The following is a 15,673-nucleotide window of genomic DNA, read 5'->3' as shown; positions in this document are numbered from 1 at the left end:
CACCTGTCCAGGTGAAGTTTCTGGGCTAGGGTCCGCCAGTCGGCACCCCGGCTGCAGGGTGGGTCCAGGCTGGTAATGATCTTTTGCCGAATGAGGAAGGGGATCTTGAAGGCACTGGGGCCCACCAGGGCTGGGACCCCCCCTTCACTCTCCAGAGCCAGCAATTCCGCAAACCTCGTGTCCTGGGTTGGGTGAGGTATGCAATAGGCGCCAGTCAGAACTCAGCCCACTGCTGCCCCTGCTGAGGGAGTTCCCAGACCGCCCCAGACCATGGGGACAGCAGGACATTGGCCACCCTCTCCCTTATGCACCAGGGGCCTACTCTTTAGTCACCTGGCCAAAGTCACAGTGAGCATTAGAGGAAGCCTCTTATGTCCTTCCACACCCCCTCCCGCCATGCCCAGAATGCTCGGACTCGCCACCCTTATCTCACTGCAGGCCTCAACTCAGTTCCTGCTGCCCAAAATGCCCTTTCCCACCCCACTGTCTGTCAGACTCCTGCTTACCCTTTATAAAGTCCCTCTTTGGGGACGCCCTCGGGGCCTTAGGCCAACTCTACCTCCTCCTGCTCCCTTAGCCTGTTTGATTCCCCCTCCATATCCCACTTGCACTTGGACACGTCCCCAGCAACTTGGAAGAAGCTAGAAGGAGAGTGGGTAGGGCTGGTGGCGTGTTGGCAGCGAGGCCCAGTGATGAAGTGTTTCGGGCGGGGCGGGGCGGGGCGGGGCGGGGCGGGCGGGCGGGGCGGGGCGGGCGGGGGGCGGGGCGGGGCTGGTAGTGGGAGTCCATCTTCTTTCTGCCCACCTTAGTGATATTGAAGTTGATGTTGAAGCTCTGTCCATCGCCCTCCACCTGCCACACCCACACCTTGCAGGCCAGGTCACTGGTGCTGGGGTTGACGCGCTCCAAGGTGAAGGTGCAGTGCAGATGCTGTTGGGTGCCGTTCCAGATGTGATAAAAGGGGATTTCCTGTGGCGGGGACAGAGACGCGGCATCAAGTGTGCCCAGCACCGGACCGTGGCGACCGTGGCGCTCTGGCCATGGGGTGGGCCTCACCTGGTAGCTGACCAGGACCTTGCTCTTCCACAGGGAGCTGGGCACGTCGTGGATGGACAGGCGCAGGCTGTGGTAGCTGTCCTTGAAGTGCAGGACACGCGGCTCCTGGATCAGCTGTCCGCCCAGCTGCTTCTCCAGCTGCAGCACCTCCTGCGGGGTCCAGGTGGTCAGCAAGGCCCAGGTGGGGGCAGCCCTCTGCTCGGGGCGGGGCGGCCAGCCCGCAGGGCTGGGGAAGTACCTTGAGTGCATCGTGGGTGTCATGCAGGCAGTACACACGGATGTTGTACTCGAGGGAAGTGCAGGCCACAGGAGCAAACAGCAGGAGCTTGAGGCGCTTGGTGGCAGCCACACTGAGGGCCTCTCCCACCAGGGCAAAGCGGCCTAGCTGCTCAGTGAAGACGTAGCAGGCACCCGCCTCCAGCTGGCAGTAATAGAGGTGTGAGGGCGACTCCTCCCCGAGGTGTAGCACATCCTGGGGGGAGGGGCTAGTGGGTCAGTTCCTCACCTCAGGAGTCCTCAGAGCCATCAGGCCACCCTCAGCTCTAGACAGTGGCCAGAGCTAGGGCAGACTCAGGACCACACAGTTATCAAAGACCAAGGTCAAAGGAACGGGAGACCACGCTCACTCAGAGGCAGGGTTTGGGGTGGGTAGCCTCAGCTGTTGTTCCTTACTTACCTCCCAGCTGCCTTCGCAGGACTGTTTTTTGAGGTGCAGGCTCCAGCTGTCAGGGCTGGGCTCTCCGCAGTGGTCCATGGCAAGGATGACTGGCCGGGTGAGCAGGACCCCTGGAGGCCCACAGCTAACGATGGGACTCAGCAGGGTCTGACAGCCAGCTAGGGGCAACCTCAAGTGGAGAAATACGGGCAGGGAGGGAAAGGCGTCAGTGGCCAGTCCCAGAGACTGTGAGGCTAGGGGACGAGCTTTGGGTAGGGCAGTTGGTACCCTAGGGATGAGCTTAGGTGTGCCTCATCCCTGTCCTCCCTCAGGCCAGGTCAGAAGAGGCACAGCAGAGCTGGGCACATGTACAGGGTGTGTGTGTGTGTGTGTGTGTGTGTGTGAGATTCAGCACAGCAGGCGGGTGCCCTCCCAGCCCCCCACCACAGCAAGGCCCAGGCCCACACCTCACATCTTCTGGCTTGTGCAGTGTGAGGTAGATCTCGTAGATCTTTCCTCGGGGGATGGCATCTGGGGGAATGAGGAGGCTGATTCCTGTAACGGCAAAGGGTCAGGGCTTATAGCTGCACCATCCCCTGTGAAGTAGCCAGACCATGACTTTCCCCTGTAGCCTTCCTTGTCTGGAGACAGAGGTGCTTCAAGGACTACCGTACCGTCCCGCCACCCACATAGGCATGACTGAGTCAGGGAGACTCCAAGAACATCTGAGGTAAAACAGCGAGGAAAAAGCATAATTAGGAAAGAAGATAGCACACACGCTGTCCCCACCTGCCCTGTTATCCAGATGACATTATTTGGATCAGGGCATTTCCTGCTGAGGTCTTGCCCATCTTCTAGGCCTGTCATTTAAGGCCCGTCATTGTCACCCTGACAGTGCCTCTGCCCAGCCTGTGCTGCATTCAGCAGTTTCCAAACGGTGCTCAAACTCCTCCTCTATTGGTCCTGTCCCCTCTGAGGGGACTCTGTCCCCGGTCACTTCCTGCCACTGTCTCCACCCTTGCATATGGTGACGGGTCTCCAGCAGCCCTCATCTACAGCCCAGATGTCCTCCATTCCACGGCTGTGCCCCGCCCCAGATGCTTTCAGGAGCGGTGGGAGGAGAGGACCCCCCACCCCCCAGACGTGAGGAACCTCTCAGCTCATTCAGGAAAGGGGGACATCCTGTGACTTTGTCCTAAAGCACACAGATGTAGCTCCCGGGTAGGCTGGGCTGGACTGCCAGGCCAGTCAGTGCTACATGAGGACATTACAGTCTGCCAATGTGCAGTGATGCCCCACGGGGCCACATGTCCCACTGACATCCGAGTCACTAGGTTTTGTTTGAGTGCACGTGGTGATGTCCACCCACTTGGTGCTATCATTAAGTGATGTGTGGCTGTTTCACACAAGGGGGAATCTATTCACCTCGGGCTCGGGGTTATCTATCGCTTCCCTCACTGGCCGGTGCTGTTTCTAGAGCCTGGGGTTGCTAGTGTTGGTGACAATCACATACATCCAGGCGTGAATGCTGGCTGTAGGGAGGTGCACATACCCACACTCATTCAGAATTGAACACTCATGCTGGGCACCCAGAAAGCTGAGAGGAAAAAAGGATGCTAGCTCTCAGTCCAGCAAGGAGAGGGTCAAGGAGACATCGGTAAGGTGCACGGGGGAAACGGGCAGCCTCCCACACTGCCAGGGGCCATTGAGTACCCACCGTCTGTCTGCCTTTTCGGTGGAGCTGACAGGTACTGTCTCACCTCGCTGCCCCAGGAGGATTTATCATACCCTGTCCTGGGGGTGTGAGGCACAGGCAGCTATGGTGGATGAGGTAGTAGGAAGGGCGGACAGAGCCTCATGAGTGAGGGGTAGCATGGTATGTTCAGGTGCCAAGGCTCTGTAGTGACTGTCACATACAGAAGTGCAAATTGGGGCAAGAGCACAATGCAGCTAGCCAGCGGGGGTAGGCCATGTCAGCCTTGTCATGTGGGCTCCTAGGGAGCAGCAGGGAGCCTAGGAGGAGTTGACTAGGGGAGGGGGGCAAAATCAACTCTGGATTTGTTCAGCGAGTGTTTGGGGCTGGGGAGAGCTAAGGGGTGGGATACTCTGGGCGTGGTAACGTATCCCATGGGGCAGGCTGGGAAGTCGGAGGAGGCAGCAGCTGTTGGGAAGGGCGAGCACACAGAAGGACTACAGCTGACTGGTGGTGAGGGGTGACGGTGACAGAGCAGGGACCAAGGTGACCCCCAGCCAGTCTCTAGCTTAGGCACAAAGACTGAGGTGCTGTGAGACATGCAGATGGAGCTGCCCAAGAGGCAGCTGAGTGTAGAGCTCTCCCAAGGCCCGGGAGAGCTGGGGGCTGGGATGGTGGAGTGAGCGAGAGCACTTGGAGAGAAGGGGCAGAGAGGAGGGATCTCTGAGGAAATGCCAGAGACAGGAAGAAGATCAGGGGTACATGGGGGGGTCACCTAAAGAGAGGGAGCAGAGAATTTCAGAGTGGGGGGCTCAGCCTTAGTGGTTGCAGCGACTTCTCCACAGACGGCCCAAGAGGTCTCAGGGACCCTGTCTGAGGTGCTTGCGTGGACTTTCGGATAGGATCCAGGATGCAGTGGGGGCTCTAAGGGGTCTCTTGCCATTTGTGAGCCTCTGGGGTCTGGCGTTTGCCCTACTTCTGGGGCCCAACGTGGAGCCCACCACAGGTAAGGCTGACTCTCTGACAAATGGACAGACAGTGCTTTCATGTCCACGGGCAGCAAGAACGCGCTGATCCACGGCGTCACTGCAATTGCATTCTCCCCTGAACTACCTTTTTTCCTGCCGGCCAGACTCAGCCCCTCCACAGAGGCTGGAGCACTCGGGAGGACCATCTGGGCTGTTCTGGGAGGAGGAGGAGACTAGTCTGAGCCCCTCACGCTCTCTGGGGAGCTCTGGGGTCCTACCTGTATTAGGGATCATCAACCGGCCCCCGAGGAAATTGAAGGTCCCGTAGGCCATGTTGCTGGTGCCTCGGGGCAGGGTGCGAAAGTAGTTTTGGGTGGAAAGGCGGGAGACGAAGTCCTCAGCCTCAGAGGTGGGTGAGCTGTGGTGCAGGGTATGGCGGCCACCACCCAGCGGGCTGAGTAGGTGACCATTGGAGAGCTGGAACTTGGGGCTGGGCCCATCCTGCCGGGGACATAGACTACCCTGGTAGGTAGTGGTGGTGGTGCTGAGGTCCGGTTGGATGGTAAGCAGATGGGGATTGTCTATGGGATAAAGACAGACTCAGCTGTGGCTCAGAGGGACTCCTCCTCCCCAACAGCCCCTGCCTTGGGGACTCAGGCAGGAGAGCAGGGGGAGGGGCCGCCTCACCTGCTTTGTTGGGCTTGATGCTGACAGGCTGGAAGCCTGAGGTGAGGATGGATGAGTCGGCCACGTCTGAGTCCAGTCCTTCCTTCTTGCGGCAATAAATGAGGATGAGGACAAGCAGCAGCAGGATGAGGCACACGGCCACGGCTACAAGGCCTATGTAGAGAGCCACGTCCTCCGGGCCAGAAGCAGCTGCAAGAGGAAGGATGGGAATGGCAAGGCTGCAGGGGGCGTGAAGGCGAGGGTGGACACGAGGCAGGGAGCATGCAACTAGTCCTGTACCTGCCACCACTTTGCTTGGGACTGAACAAGTTGTATTCCTCACAGGCATAAGATTTGGCCTGAGGGTGCAAGGAGAGTGGGGGAGAAGAGCTACTTCCCTGGGGTGATGGTCTACGCTAGGCTGGGGGCCAGGGTGGCAGGGACAAGGTTTGCTCCTGGGATACCCAAAGAACGGTGCTATAGCTTACATAGGCCTGGTTCCCAGTGTGTCAGTGTGAGAGGTGTGGCCTAGTGAGAGGGTGTGAACTGCATCACTGAGTGTTGTTCTCAGTCCATGGGCGTGTCCATCTCTCTGTGTGTCTGTCTCTTTCTCTCTCTCTTACATGTGATCTCTCTCTTGTATGCAATACTGACACGGTACCTTCTGCTAAGTAATGTGGCTGGGATGGGGGGGGGGAGGGGCGTTGCATTGCATTTGCCAGAGCAAGCCAGCCTCATGCTATTTGGAATTTAAGCCTCTAAAATGAATAAACCTCTTTTTCTATTTCATAATAGTAATGGACAAATACACAGGTGGTCAGCTTCTCACGTGTTTCCAGGTCAGTTTGAGCCCTTATGTATACCACCAGCCCGGAACTGGGGTGGGGTGGGGGCTAACCACTTGGAGGAAGCTCTATTGATTTTTGAGGGTTTTGCATAATGGAAGAAATGTCCATCAGAAAGGAATTGACACAGATAATTAGGTTTTTAATTGAAAGAATAGGGGAGGGTGTAGTCTAGAGAAAAAAATCCAACAGAGATCTTTAATTGTTAGTTATGGCCTTGTAATTAACAGGCCTCATGAGCCCAGCGTCCCCACAGGACTTACATGTGAGCTTGGGGGATGGGATAGTTTCAAGGCTGTGGGAGAGCGGATGGGTGCACGCGAGTCAAGGCTCACATCTGTGCATGTCTCGGGAGGGAGGCGGTGAGACTGTGTGAGCAGAGATGAAGGGGACCCCTGGGATCCTGAGCTTTGGAGAGATGCAGTCTATGGCAAGAGAAGAGCTGCCTTGACCACCACCTCTGGGGCTGGACAGGGCCAACTCTGGCAAGTGGAAATGGCCCCTGGGGCAGAGAAGACTCACTGTGCAGGCAGAGGTCACTGGTACAGTTGCGGGTGTCCAGGTCGGCACCCCGGCACTCCTCACCGCCATTGCGGGGTGCAGGGTCCGAGCACTCTCGGCTCCGCCAGTGGGTGCAGTCAAGCCCACAGGCTGACCACTTACTCCATGAGCCCCAGCTCCCATCCACTGGACAAGACAGACACAGGCAGAAAGTAAAGAGTACAATCAGCTTAGGAAGCTGGCCTGGGTGGCCTGCCTGTGTGGCCCCACTAGTCATCTGGACCAGGCAGAGCAAGCTGGCCTGGACTTGGGTACAAGGCCAGGGTCAAGCCCTCCGATCTTGTAGGACCTTGAGCTGTCCAGCTACCCTTGATGACACATGCTAATGACAGGGAGGCGCGATGATGCCAGGGGCTGCTTGGCTCTCCCCACCCAGGGAGGCTGTCCTGGTCCTGAGGTGGCAAGGGCTCTTAGTCACATGACTGCCCTCTGGTCCCAGGCACAGGTGGATGATGTGCAGCCCCAGGCTGAGCCTAGATCCTGTCCTCAGGTTGCATTAGACCCTACATTGAGCCCAGGCCTGGACACAAACCGAGCCCTGACTCTGACCACACTGCACCCTGATCCCCACCTCAGACTGAGCCTGGCCCTGCGAGGCAGGCGGGTGGGATGGAGCCATGGGGGGGCAGGCTGGTGGGTGCGATGGAGCCAGGCCACGGAGATGGCGTGGTGAGGGACGATGCAGGAGGCGGTGGCCGCTGGTACCTGGGCACAGAGTGGCGCAGGCTGTTTTCTGGACATTCTGCCCCTCACAGAAGGCGCCCCCGTTGAGAGGTGCCGGGTTGGTGCAGCTCCGGCTCCGTTTCTGCCAGCCACGCCCACAGCTGGCGCTGCAGACAGACCACTCAGTCCACGTCGACCACCCACCGTTCACTGGCCGGATAGAGAAGGACTGGGGTCAGGGAGCGGGGGCATCCTCAGACATGCTGGTCCAAGGGGTGGGGCAGGAGGGTAAAGGGCCTGTGAGCTGGGAGTGAGTGGGCGGGCTCCTGTGCTGGGGAATGCTGAGGAGGGCCAAGCCCAGGCTGCTGGACCTCGAGGCCTGGCAGCACCTTCAGATATTCTTATCCTCTTGGCAAGTGTTGGGGCAGTCAGGCTAAACTGTGGCTCACAGGGCACCTCCAGCTGGAACCCAGCGTCTCAGGCAGATGCTCTACGACCTCCCTCTTGCCTGTTCTTGGGGCTCCCAGATTATGTGGGTCTACTTCCCGTTCTGGGGCCTGAGAAGCACAAGGATGGCGTATTATGTTCCTCTGAGCCTCATCTTGTCTCTTCAGCTGTCACACTGTGCTCCCCACTCACAAGTGGCCAACACCTGTCCCATCCCTTCGCCCAGTCATACCTCTGGCCTCCTTTCTAGTCAGGACACTGTCTGGTCAGCCTGGCCCTTGCTGCATGCCTTTCCATCCTACGAGCCACACATCACTTCCCTGATGGCACCTCAGTACCTCTTCCTCTGACCGGGAAGCCCCGGGACCCACCATAAACAATGACAGCAGCCGAGGCACTGCGGCGACGGGCTACGATGTTCTTGGCCACGCAGGTGTAGTTGGCAGTGTCGGCCAGGCGGGCCTGCCGCACGACGAGGCTGTGCTCCCGTGTGATGTACACGTTGGGATCGAGGGAAGGGTCCACGAGGTCCTCATTCCGGAGCCACTCCACCTAGGGGGAGATGCCATGCCACTACACAGCTGGCCCAGGCTGGCCTGACCAGGGGACAGAGCGACCATTGGGGAGGTGGCAGCCAGGAGCCCGAGCATTAGGTGGGATAGGAAGTCTGCAGCCCCACTCACCTCAGCTGGGGGGATGCCTTCTGGGGGACGACAAGGCAGCACAATGCCCTGCTCCAGCGAGACTTCCTTGGCCAGCGGTTCCTGCTCAAAGTTTTTGCGCAAATCTGGAGGAAGAAAACAGTGTCCTTAAGTGTCTGGTTTAGCCCGACTGGCTCTTGGCCCTCGGTCCTGCAAGAGCCATGATACGCACAGCCCAGCTGCACTGGGGACCACGGGGAGGATTTAGGTCCCCAGGAACTTCCTCCACCCATCAAGGTAAGGCTGTAACCTCCAGGAAGCCTGCCGCCCCCTCTCCCGGGGATACCCCCTAACGACCACTCCTTTACAGCACAGGCCTGGCCCCGTACTCACAGGCAATCCGGATGTAGGCCTTCTGACTTTTGGTGGTACCCGAGGAGCTCCACGCCACACACTGGCACCAGTACTCTTCCAGCCCGAAGACTTTTTCTACCTGCTGCCTTGATACATTGATACGGACCTCCATGGTTGGCAGCCCTGCTGGGTTCAAGGGCTACACTGAGTGTCCCTGTCCTAGACCCTTGGTGCCCTGCAGCCCCCTACAGCAGCTCACGGACACTGTGAAACCCCTCAGCCCGGAGGGAACTCCAGGGTGACTAGAAGGGAGGCTGACGTATCTCCTAGACTTAAGGAAGTATGGTTTCTAGAACTTCCATTCCTACTTGGTCACCTGAGGCTTGTCACCGATAGAAAAATCTCTAGAGTGGTTACTCATGGAGCTCTGGTCAGCAGGTTCTGGCCTCCAGGAGCCCCTGAGAGGGAGGGTAAAGCAGACAGGCGCCGCTCTTTGGAGGTAGAGGAGGGTAGGGAAGTCTGCCAAGCTCCCCGGAGGGCTAGCAGGTAGATCTGACGGGTGATAATGTAACAGCTATTATCATTACAGCTGTCAGGCAGGATGGCAATAGACTCCCGGGACTCAGGGTCTCCCACATGCCAGGGTGGTATCTCACTCATGCCGCTCCCTTCCCTGGAACTGTTCCTACTCTGGGTGTGCTCCATGGGGGTGCCCACTCGGGAGACAGAAGCAGATGCAGAGAACACCTGATTTGCCACCAGCACCAGGATTGTCTGAATCCAGTGTGGCCAATATTCTACAGACACCTGGGGTGGCCTAAGTGTGCTCTTCCATCCCCCAAGGGGTGACAGTAAAGAGGGCAGGGGCCAGCAAGTGGGGGCCAAGGAGGGCTTGTGGTTGGGGGAGTCTGGGAGTGCTGGGAGAAACCCCTCTCCCACCCCACTCAGATCTCTACCTTCTGCAGCCTCCAGAACCAGACAGTGGGGTGCTTGGGGGAGGAACCCTGGTCTCTTTGACAACCCAGAATAGGGGATGCCGTCCGGCTCCATGCCACCTCCCACCCCTAGTTTGCAGCCAAAACCACTGTCCCAGGAGTGAGAAAAGACTGTTTGTTTCCAATTTCTCCTCCTCCTGACCCCAATTTCCCTTGGGTCACTGGCTTATCAGAAAGAGAGAGAGAGGCCAGCCGCCAATGTGTTTCCATTGTTAACAGAGAAATTCAATTAGGGTTGCATTGCAGGAGCAGTGAGCCCAGCTGAGCCAGGCAGCCTGGGAGGCTGTTTTCCTTCTTCATTTCTCTGACATGTCTCCCTGACCCCTTCCCAGATCCTCCTCATGGGGTCTTCCCAGCTGCAGCAATGGGACCCAGCTGTTCCTATCATCCGTCCAATTCCTGGACTAGTTCTTACAGGTGTGTATGTCTACAGTCGGCCCTGGCTGTGATGACTACCATGTGACTGGACACTTTCTCCTGCTATTTCTACTGTCTTGGGTGTAGGGCTGGGTGGGCTAAGAACCAAGGTGCCCTTCACAGGGCCTGGGTGCAGCAGAAAAGCCCTAGGCATCAGCTACCTGTCAAGCACACACACATTTGGGGCCTCTGAGACCGAGTCATGGGTGGAGCAGGGGCTCCTCTCCCTTATTTCTGTCTCAGGGTCAGGGATGGACAACCTCCAGAACATTCTGGCCGGGGGTACTGAGTGTCTTCTGGGTGGACAGGCCTACTGATGGCATCCAAGCCTCAGACTTCCTCTACTCCGCAGTTATTCACTACCCCAGGGCAGCTCAGCTTGGAAGCAGCAACAGCACTAACTGAAGTAATGTCTCCCTTTGCCTTCTGTCCTCCTACAGCCCCCTTCTCACAGCTTCCTGCCGCAGGGGGTGGGGTGTTTATCCACAATGTCCTAGGATGCACCTTGAGCTTCACAAGCTGAGGGCTGAGGGGGGAGGGAGACACTAGACCCTGCTCTGCCTTCCAGCAGGTCACTGAGGAGCCTTGTTCCTGGGAACAGAGTCTAAGTGGGGCAGTATCAGGCCCCAACAAAGAAATACGGGCAGGTGGGAGCTCTGCAGAGGAAGGAGGGACCCTAGGGTGACTGGACTAGGTGTGTGCATGTGTGAATGCAGATAGCACAGTGGGGACTTGCTGAGTGTTTGTGAGAGCTGGAGGATTAGCTGGACACTCTGAAGTCGACGTGGGCCCTTCTATCTGATTTTAATAAGCACTCAGTTTAACAATGCATTATACTCCATACCCCGAGGCCAGTGCTCACTTTTTATAGATCCTAGACTTCCCCCTGCCTTGCGGATGGGAAGTGAAGGCAAAGGATGGGCCTGTGTCTCCTGTGAGAGTCTCTTCTGCCACCCTAGCCCTCACACGTGAACAAACTGGGCTCAGGTCGGCATGGAGCGCTAAGCCCTGCTACACCTATCTGACCAGACTGGTTCAGTCTTTGGTATGTGCAAGATGCTTTTGCCATGGCCTCTGTGTGTAGTTAAGGAAAACCTTTCTCCTGGCCTTGTAGCACTCTGGTTCAGAGCTGGGAGATAATTAACTCAGTGAACTCCAATGTGTTGGCCATTGCAGGCCTGAGGCTTGAAGTTCAAGGCAGAAGGACCTGGTGGTTATGTGAGATATGTCCCCATGAATCTGCTTCTCTGCTTATATGGAGGGACAGACAGCAGTGGTGCCAGTTGAAGAACAGGATGGGGGCTGCCAATGCACAAGGCTGCTCAGCCAGAAAGGGCTGGTGACATTGGGGTATCGGAGATAAGGAGGGATGGCCAGGTCCATGGCAGGGCTCACTAAAACATAAAGCGGTACTCTGCCTATGCAATTAGTTTCTCCTTTAACCTGAAAAGGCCTCCCCCACCTCCAGTTCACAGATGAGAAAACTGATCTGGGGCTGGAGAGGGTGTTTCCTGGTGTTCTCGTGCCCAGACAATGTGGGTTCTGGAGCTGCGCTCCCAGTCAGTCTTGGGAGGTACTGCTACTATCTAGAACTTTCTTGAGCTGTGCTCCGTAGGTGCAGGGAGTCAGCAGTCTGTGAGCTGTGGGGGCCGAATCTTTAACACCCTAACTCGGTATGGAGGGTGTGCAGTGGACACTTGGGGTGTGCAGGATGAAGTGGCAAGCAGCAGGTATGGACATGGTTGGAACAGTGCAGAATGCAGAGCTCAGCCAGGAGTCGCTAACCTAGGAAACAGGCCAGGGGAGCGGAGTCCCTGGGGGTCCTGCTGGTGGGCTGGGCTGGGCTGGCACATGGTGGGCAGGAATCCTGCCTCTGTGACCTCTGGTGGCAGAGGATGGGCATCCTCACTGTGGGCCAGAAGACCTGGTTGGAGCCCTTTGGGGGTCCGGAACAGGTCAGGGTCAAGGCCTCGGTCTTCTCTGAGAGGCAGCCTGCTTCTGAGGACTAGGTCATGCTGTCTGAATCTGGGGCTCTTCAGCTTGCATTCACAATAGCAAGTGCTCCCAACTGTTCTCCCAGGCCACAGCCTCACCATCTGCCCTGTGCAATCTTCCCACGGCACAAGTCTGACTACAGTTTTCCTGACATCTGTTTGCACCCCAGGCTCACTTTCCCACCCAACCCGAGCCATCCTCAAGGGCCAGTGTTCCGTCTCTCACCCTGTCCCTTTGGGCAGGGAAACACTCCTACGCACTTCTAAACTTGCACACTACCCCTCCTCTTGAAGTCCTTCCAGGGCAGCCGCCACCCAATCCTGCTTCCCCACAGCACAGGCCACACTCTGGGTCACCTTTCTGGGCCTGTCTTGCCACCCTTTAGCATCTGCACTGCCTGTCTGCCTGGATGGCACTGTTGCTCACCCTCGTGCTGGTGGCCTATGCGTCCCAAACGGGCTGTCTCCTGGGGTGTGTGCTGAGTCTCAGGCTGGCTGAGGTCATAGTGGAAAGAGGTACAGGACTAAACCAGAAGTGGTTGTTGGTATCAGTGTTAGTTGTGTCAGTGTGAGTATGGCTGCCTCTTTGGCCCTGCTTTGGGGGAGTACTAGAAGCCATTCAGAGCTCTCTACCATGCCTGGCCTTTGTTCGGGCTGTGTCCCTGGTCAGGGTCAGGGGTATTTCCTCCCTCCTCTCTCCTGTCATTTCCTGGTTCTCCATCACTCTCTTCAGGCATACCCTGAAGAGCATGCCTGTGAGTCCCAAGGCAGCCTCAGCTCTGCTCTCCTCCTACTAAGAAGTCACCCCATTGTCTGCCTCTCTTGCGGGATTGTGAAACAATGCAAGCATGCTTCAACAGAGAGCAGAAAACCACCAGAAAATACATTCTTCTCACGCGGAGCCCACTCATTTCCACCCTGTTCCTTCGCAGGCTCCTCTGGACAGGCTGTCCTGATTTTGTGCACTGCTAGGAGACCCCGGGCATGTCAATGGACAGGTGTGTGTGGGCCTTCCCTCTTACTTCCCAAGCTGATGGTCAGGGAGTCTCCCAGAGAAGACCTCTGTATATTCACTGAGTGCCAGGTGTGAATTCTGCCTTCCCTGGTGATTCAGAAGGGAACCGGCCAGGAGGCAGCCGCATCTGGTCCTGCTGCTTGCAGGTGCTCACAGACCCTCGGGGCCAGCTGCTTCCCCCAGTGACCGCATCTGGGACTCACCACTGCTGCCATCAGTGCTGCGCTCGGTCACGTGATCCACCTGGCGCACCCACTCCCCGTTGCACTTGAAGAAGATCTGGGTGGCGGGCACAGCCTTGCACACCAGCAGCACAGGCTTGTTCTTGACAATGTACACGTCCTCGGGCTCCACCAGGAAGTGGGGAAGCAGGTCTGGGCTGGCACCAGGCACTGGACTGGCCACCGTGGCACTCTGCTGGGCACCTGCAGGAGGAAGGGAGGAGATAAGCCGGGTCTTCCTGAGACTGACAGAGGCAGCTGACATAGCAAAAGGCCGGTTTTGGGCGGCACCCCGGGGAATACCAAGTGCAGGCTGAGCCACTGGACACTCTTTCTGAGCCTGTGTCCTCATCTCCAAGTGAGCGGAAGAAAGGACACATGGCCTTCTGAAGACCAGGGTGGCGCAGTGAGGCTAAGGCTGGTGTTGGCTCCCAGGAGGCTGTGGACACATGACAGCAATGAAAACTCCACATTCTCCTAGGAGAAGCTTTGGGATTTGGCTCGGCAGGCCCTTGTCCTAGGTGAAGGTGGAGGCCCCTGGCACTTAAGATAGGCGCCATTAGAGGACAAGATGAGTGGAGAGAGGCAGGGGAATGTACCCAGTATATAATTTTGAGCAGCAACAAGTGGGGAGCTGGGTGGAGTTACCATTTGGAAGACTGGGGAGGGGTGGAATGGGGGAAGGGCTTGTGAGGCATGCCGGTGTGTAGGTGTGTCAGGGTGGACCCCAAGAGAGTCTTCCTGGAACTTCCAGGACCTGGGCCACTTCCCATCCATTCAAGAAGACCTGAATATGGGCTTCCTTCTAATTTTAACTCAAACCCACCACCATCCCACAAGCCATTTGTTACTAATTACATGGGTAATTGGCTCCGAGGCACTGGTGGAGGTAAAACCCCCAGAGCAGTCTGATGTGTCTGTCTATCAGCAGGACACCTGAAAGGGTGGGGACCTCTGCTCACCAAACGGCCTGCTGGCCTGGCCGACCCTCAAGGCTGCAGCAGTTCCCACTAACACAGGGATTAATAGGAGCCTCTAGGTGTAAAAAGCAGAGAAAGTCCCCAGGAAGTGCACTCTGCTCCCCGGTGCTGGTGACCTTGGGAGGTTGGGTGAAGTCACTGTGACATGGGTCACTCCATTGGCTCATGGGGATTCTGGAGTACCGCCTGAGGCTGGCTGCTCTGAGCTGCCGACCTCAGGAAGGCAGAGGCTGCCAGCCGTGGTCCTCTGTCCCTCCTCCAGGCCCCATTCCTCCTTTTAAGTCTGGTTTTCCCCTACCTCCCTGGCCCCTCTGCTGTGCACCTGTTCTTTCCTCCTGTGACTGTTTCTGCAGGTTCCTGCAACTCTGCAACAAAGGCCAAGTACATGAGCAGTCAGTGAAAACGGAGCTGCCCTTCCCAGACCTCCTGTGTTGCCTCTCTGTCAGGGTCGTGGGAGATTTGGACAGCTGGAGGGGACTTTTCACTGCCAGGTATGAGGCCCCAGCAGAGGTCCCTCCCCCTAGAACCCCAGCTCTGACACTGCCCTCAGGAAGTGCTCAGAGGGACCACCCTAAGACCCACTCATTCTGAGTGTGTGTGGGTGCGGGTGGGCGGGTGCTGGGGCTGAACCTAGGGCACCGAGCTTGCTAAGCACGCTTGCTCCACGGCTGAGCTCCACCCACAGCCTTCAAGCCCAGGAATGATTGAAGTCTGAGTCTGGCTCACTGATGCATCTTAGGGCTCATGCAGACTCCTGAGGTCTGGAGAGCAAGGGGAAGCTTGGGGGGCAGGAGGCAGTTCTAGAATGTGGGTGTAAGATGAGTCCTGGTGGGCACGGTAGCTTAAGACATGAGCCTGGACAAGCCACAGCCTCTCCACAGTCCTCAGGACTGCACACATGAATGGCCAAGCTAGCCCCAAGGCAGGGCTACCTACCCCCTACCCAGTCCTTCAGGGCAGGTCTGGGTCTGCTTCTGCCTCCTCTTAACTGGAAGAGGCTCAGCCAGCGCCTGTCTCTCTGCTCAGGGCTGGATGGGCATGGGTCCCCTGCGGGGTGTGAGACAGAGTGGGTGCTCAGGCCTCCCGCCTCTCTATCGATCAGTGCAGCAAGCCCTACTCACGTCAGCCGCCCGTTGAACCCAGCACAATCCCTCATGTCTGCATTTAACTGCTAATGAAAAATAAATGTACTGTGACCAATAAGGGACATAGCTCACTTCTCCAGGGCCTCCGTCACGCCACTCTGCTATGGCCTCCCTCCCACTTTTGGGGTGAGGGTGTTTATCAGGAGGTCCCAGGGGTACCTTCCAGGCTGTAGCCCTGTCCTCTATCAAGGACACTTATCGGAGTGGTAAGTTTGAGCCATATCCTCTAGGGACGGCTGGGTGCTGTCTGGGTGATCAGAGCTAGCTTCTCTAGAGCTTGCTAGCCCCTGTGGTGGGCATCTGCACACTCTCCCTGCCCACATGTTCTGGAGAGTTCTCTCACCTGAACTACATGCA

At 57.5% G+C, this 15,673-nt stretch overlaps 1 protein-coding gene across 3 annotated transcripts in view; it reads right to left on the bottom strand.

The window, feature by feature from the left end:
• Unc5a (unc-5 netrin receptor A) overlaps positions 1-15,673 on the bottom strand; it is a 58,857-nt gene that overhangs the window by 1,397 nt on the left and 41,787 nt on the right. Inside the window, exons 2-15 of one of the 3 annotated variants that reach the window (XM_027409839.2) lie at positions 13,174-13,395; positions 8,589-8,732; positions 8,238-8,341; positions 7,926-8,106; positions 7,150-7,317; positions 6,406-6,570; positions 5,060-5,248; positions 4,651-4,953; positions 2,179-2,266; positions 1,733-1,901; positions 1,295-1,528; positions 1,057-1,206; positions 805-969; positions 4-182 (exon numbers count right to left, since the gene is read on the bottom strand). In XM_027409839.2, the coding sequence (XP_027265640.1) occupies positions 4-182; positions 805-969; positions 1,057-1,206; positions 1,295-1,528; positions 1,733-1,901; positions 2,179-2,266; positions 4,651-4,953; positions 5,060-5,248; positions 6,406-6,570; positions 7,150-7,317; positions 7,926-8,106; positions 8,238-8,341; positions 8,589-8,732; positions 13,174-13,395 (2,461 nt within the window). Of the gene's footprint in view, positions 1-3; positions 183-804; positions 970-1,056; positions 1,207-1,294; positions 1,529-1,732; positions 1,902-2,178; positions 2,267-4,650; positions 4,954-5,059; positions 5,249-6,405; positions 6,571-7,149; positions 7,318-7,925; positions 8,107-8,237; positions 8,342-8,588; positions 8,736-13,173; positions 13,396-15,673 lie in introns of all 3 variants that reach the window. The other 2 variants (XM_027409840.2, XM_027409841.2) reach the window with 2 other exon arrangements.

The sequence above is a fragment of the Cricetulus griseus genome, chromosome 3 (genome assembly GCF_003668045.3).
Source record: "Cricetulus griseus strain 17A/GY chromosome 3, alternate assembly CriGri-PICRH-1.0, whole genome shotgun sequence".
NCBI lineage: Eukaryota > Metazoa > Chordata > Mammalia > Rodentia > Cricetidae > Cricetulus > Cricetulus griseus.
Note: the sequence above shows the minus strand (reverse complement) of the source record. Positions and strands in the feature narration are given on the sequence as shown.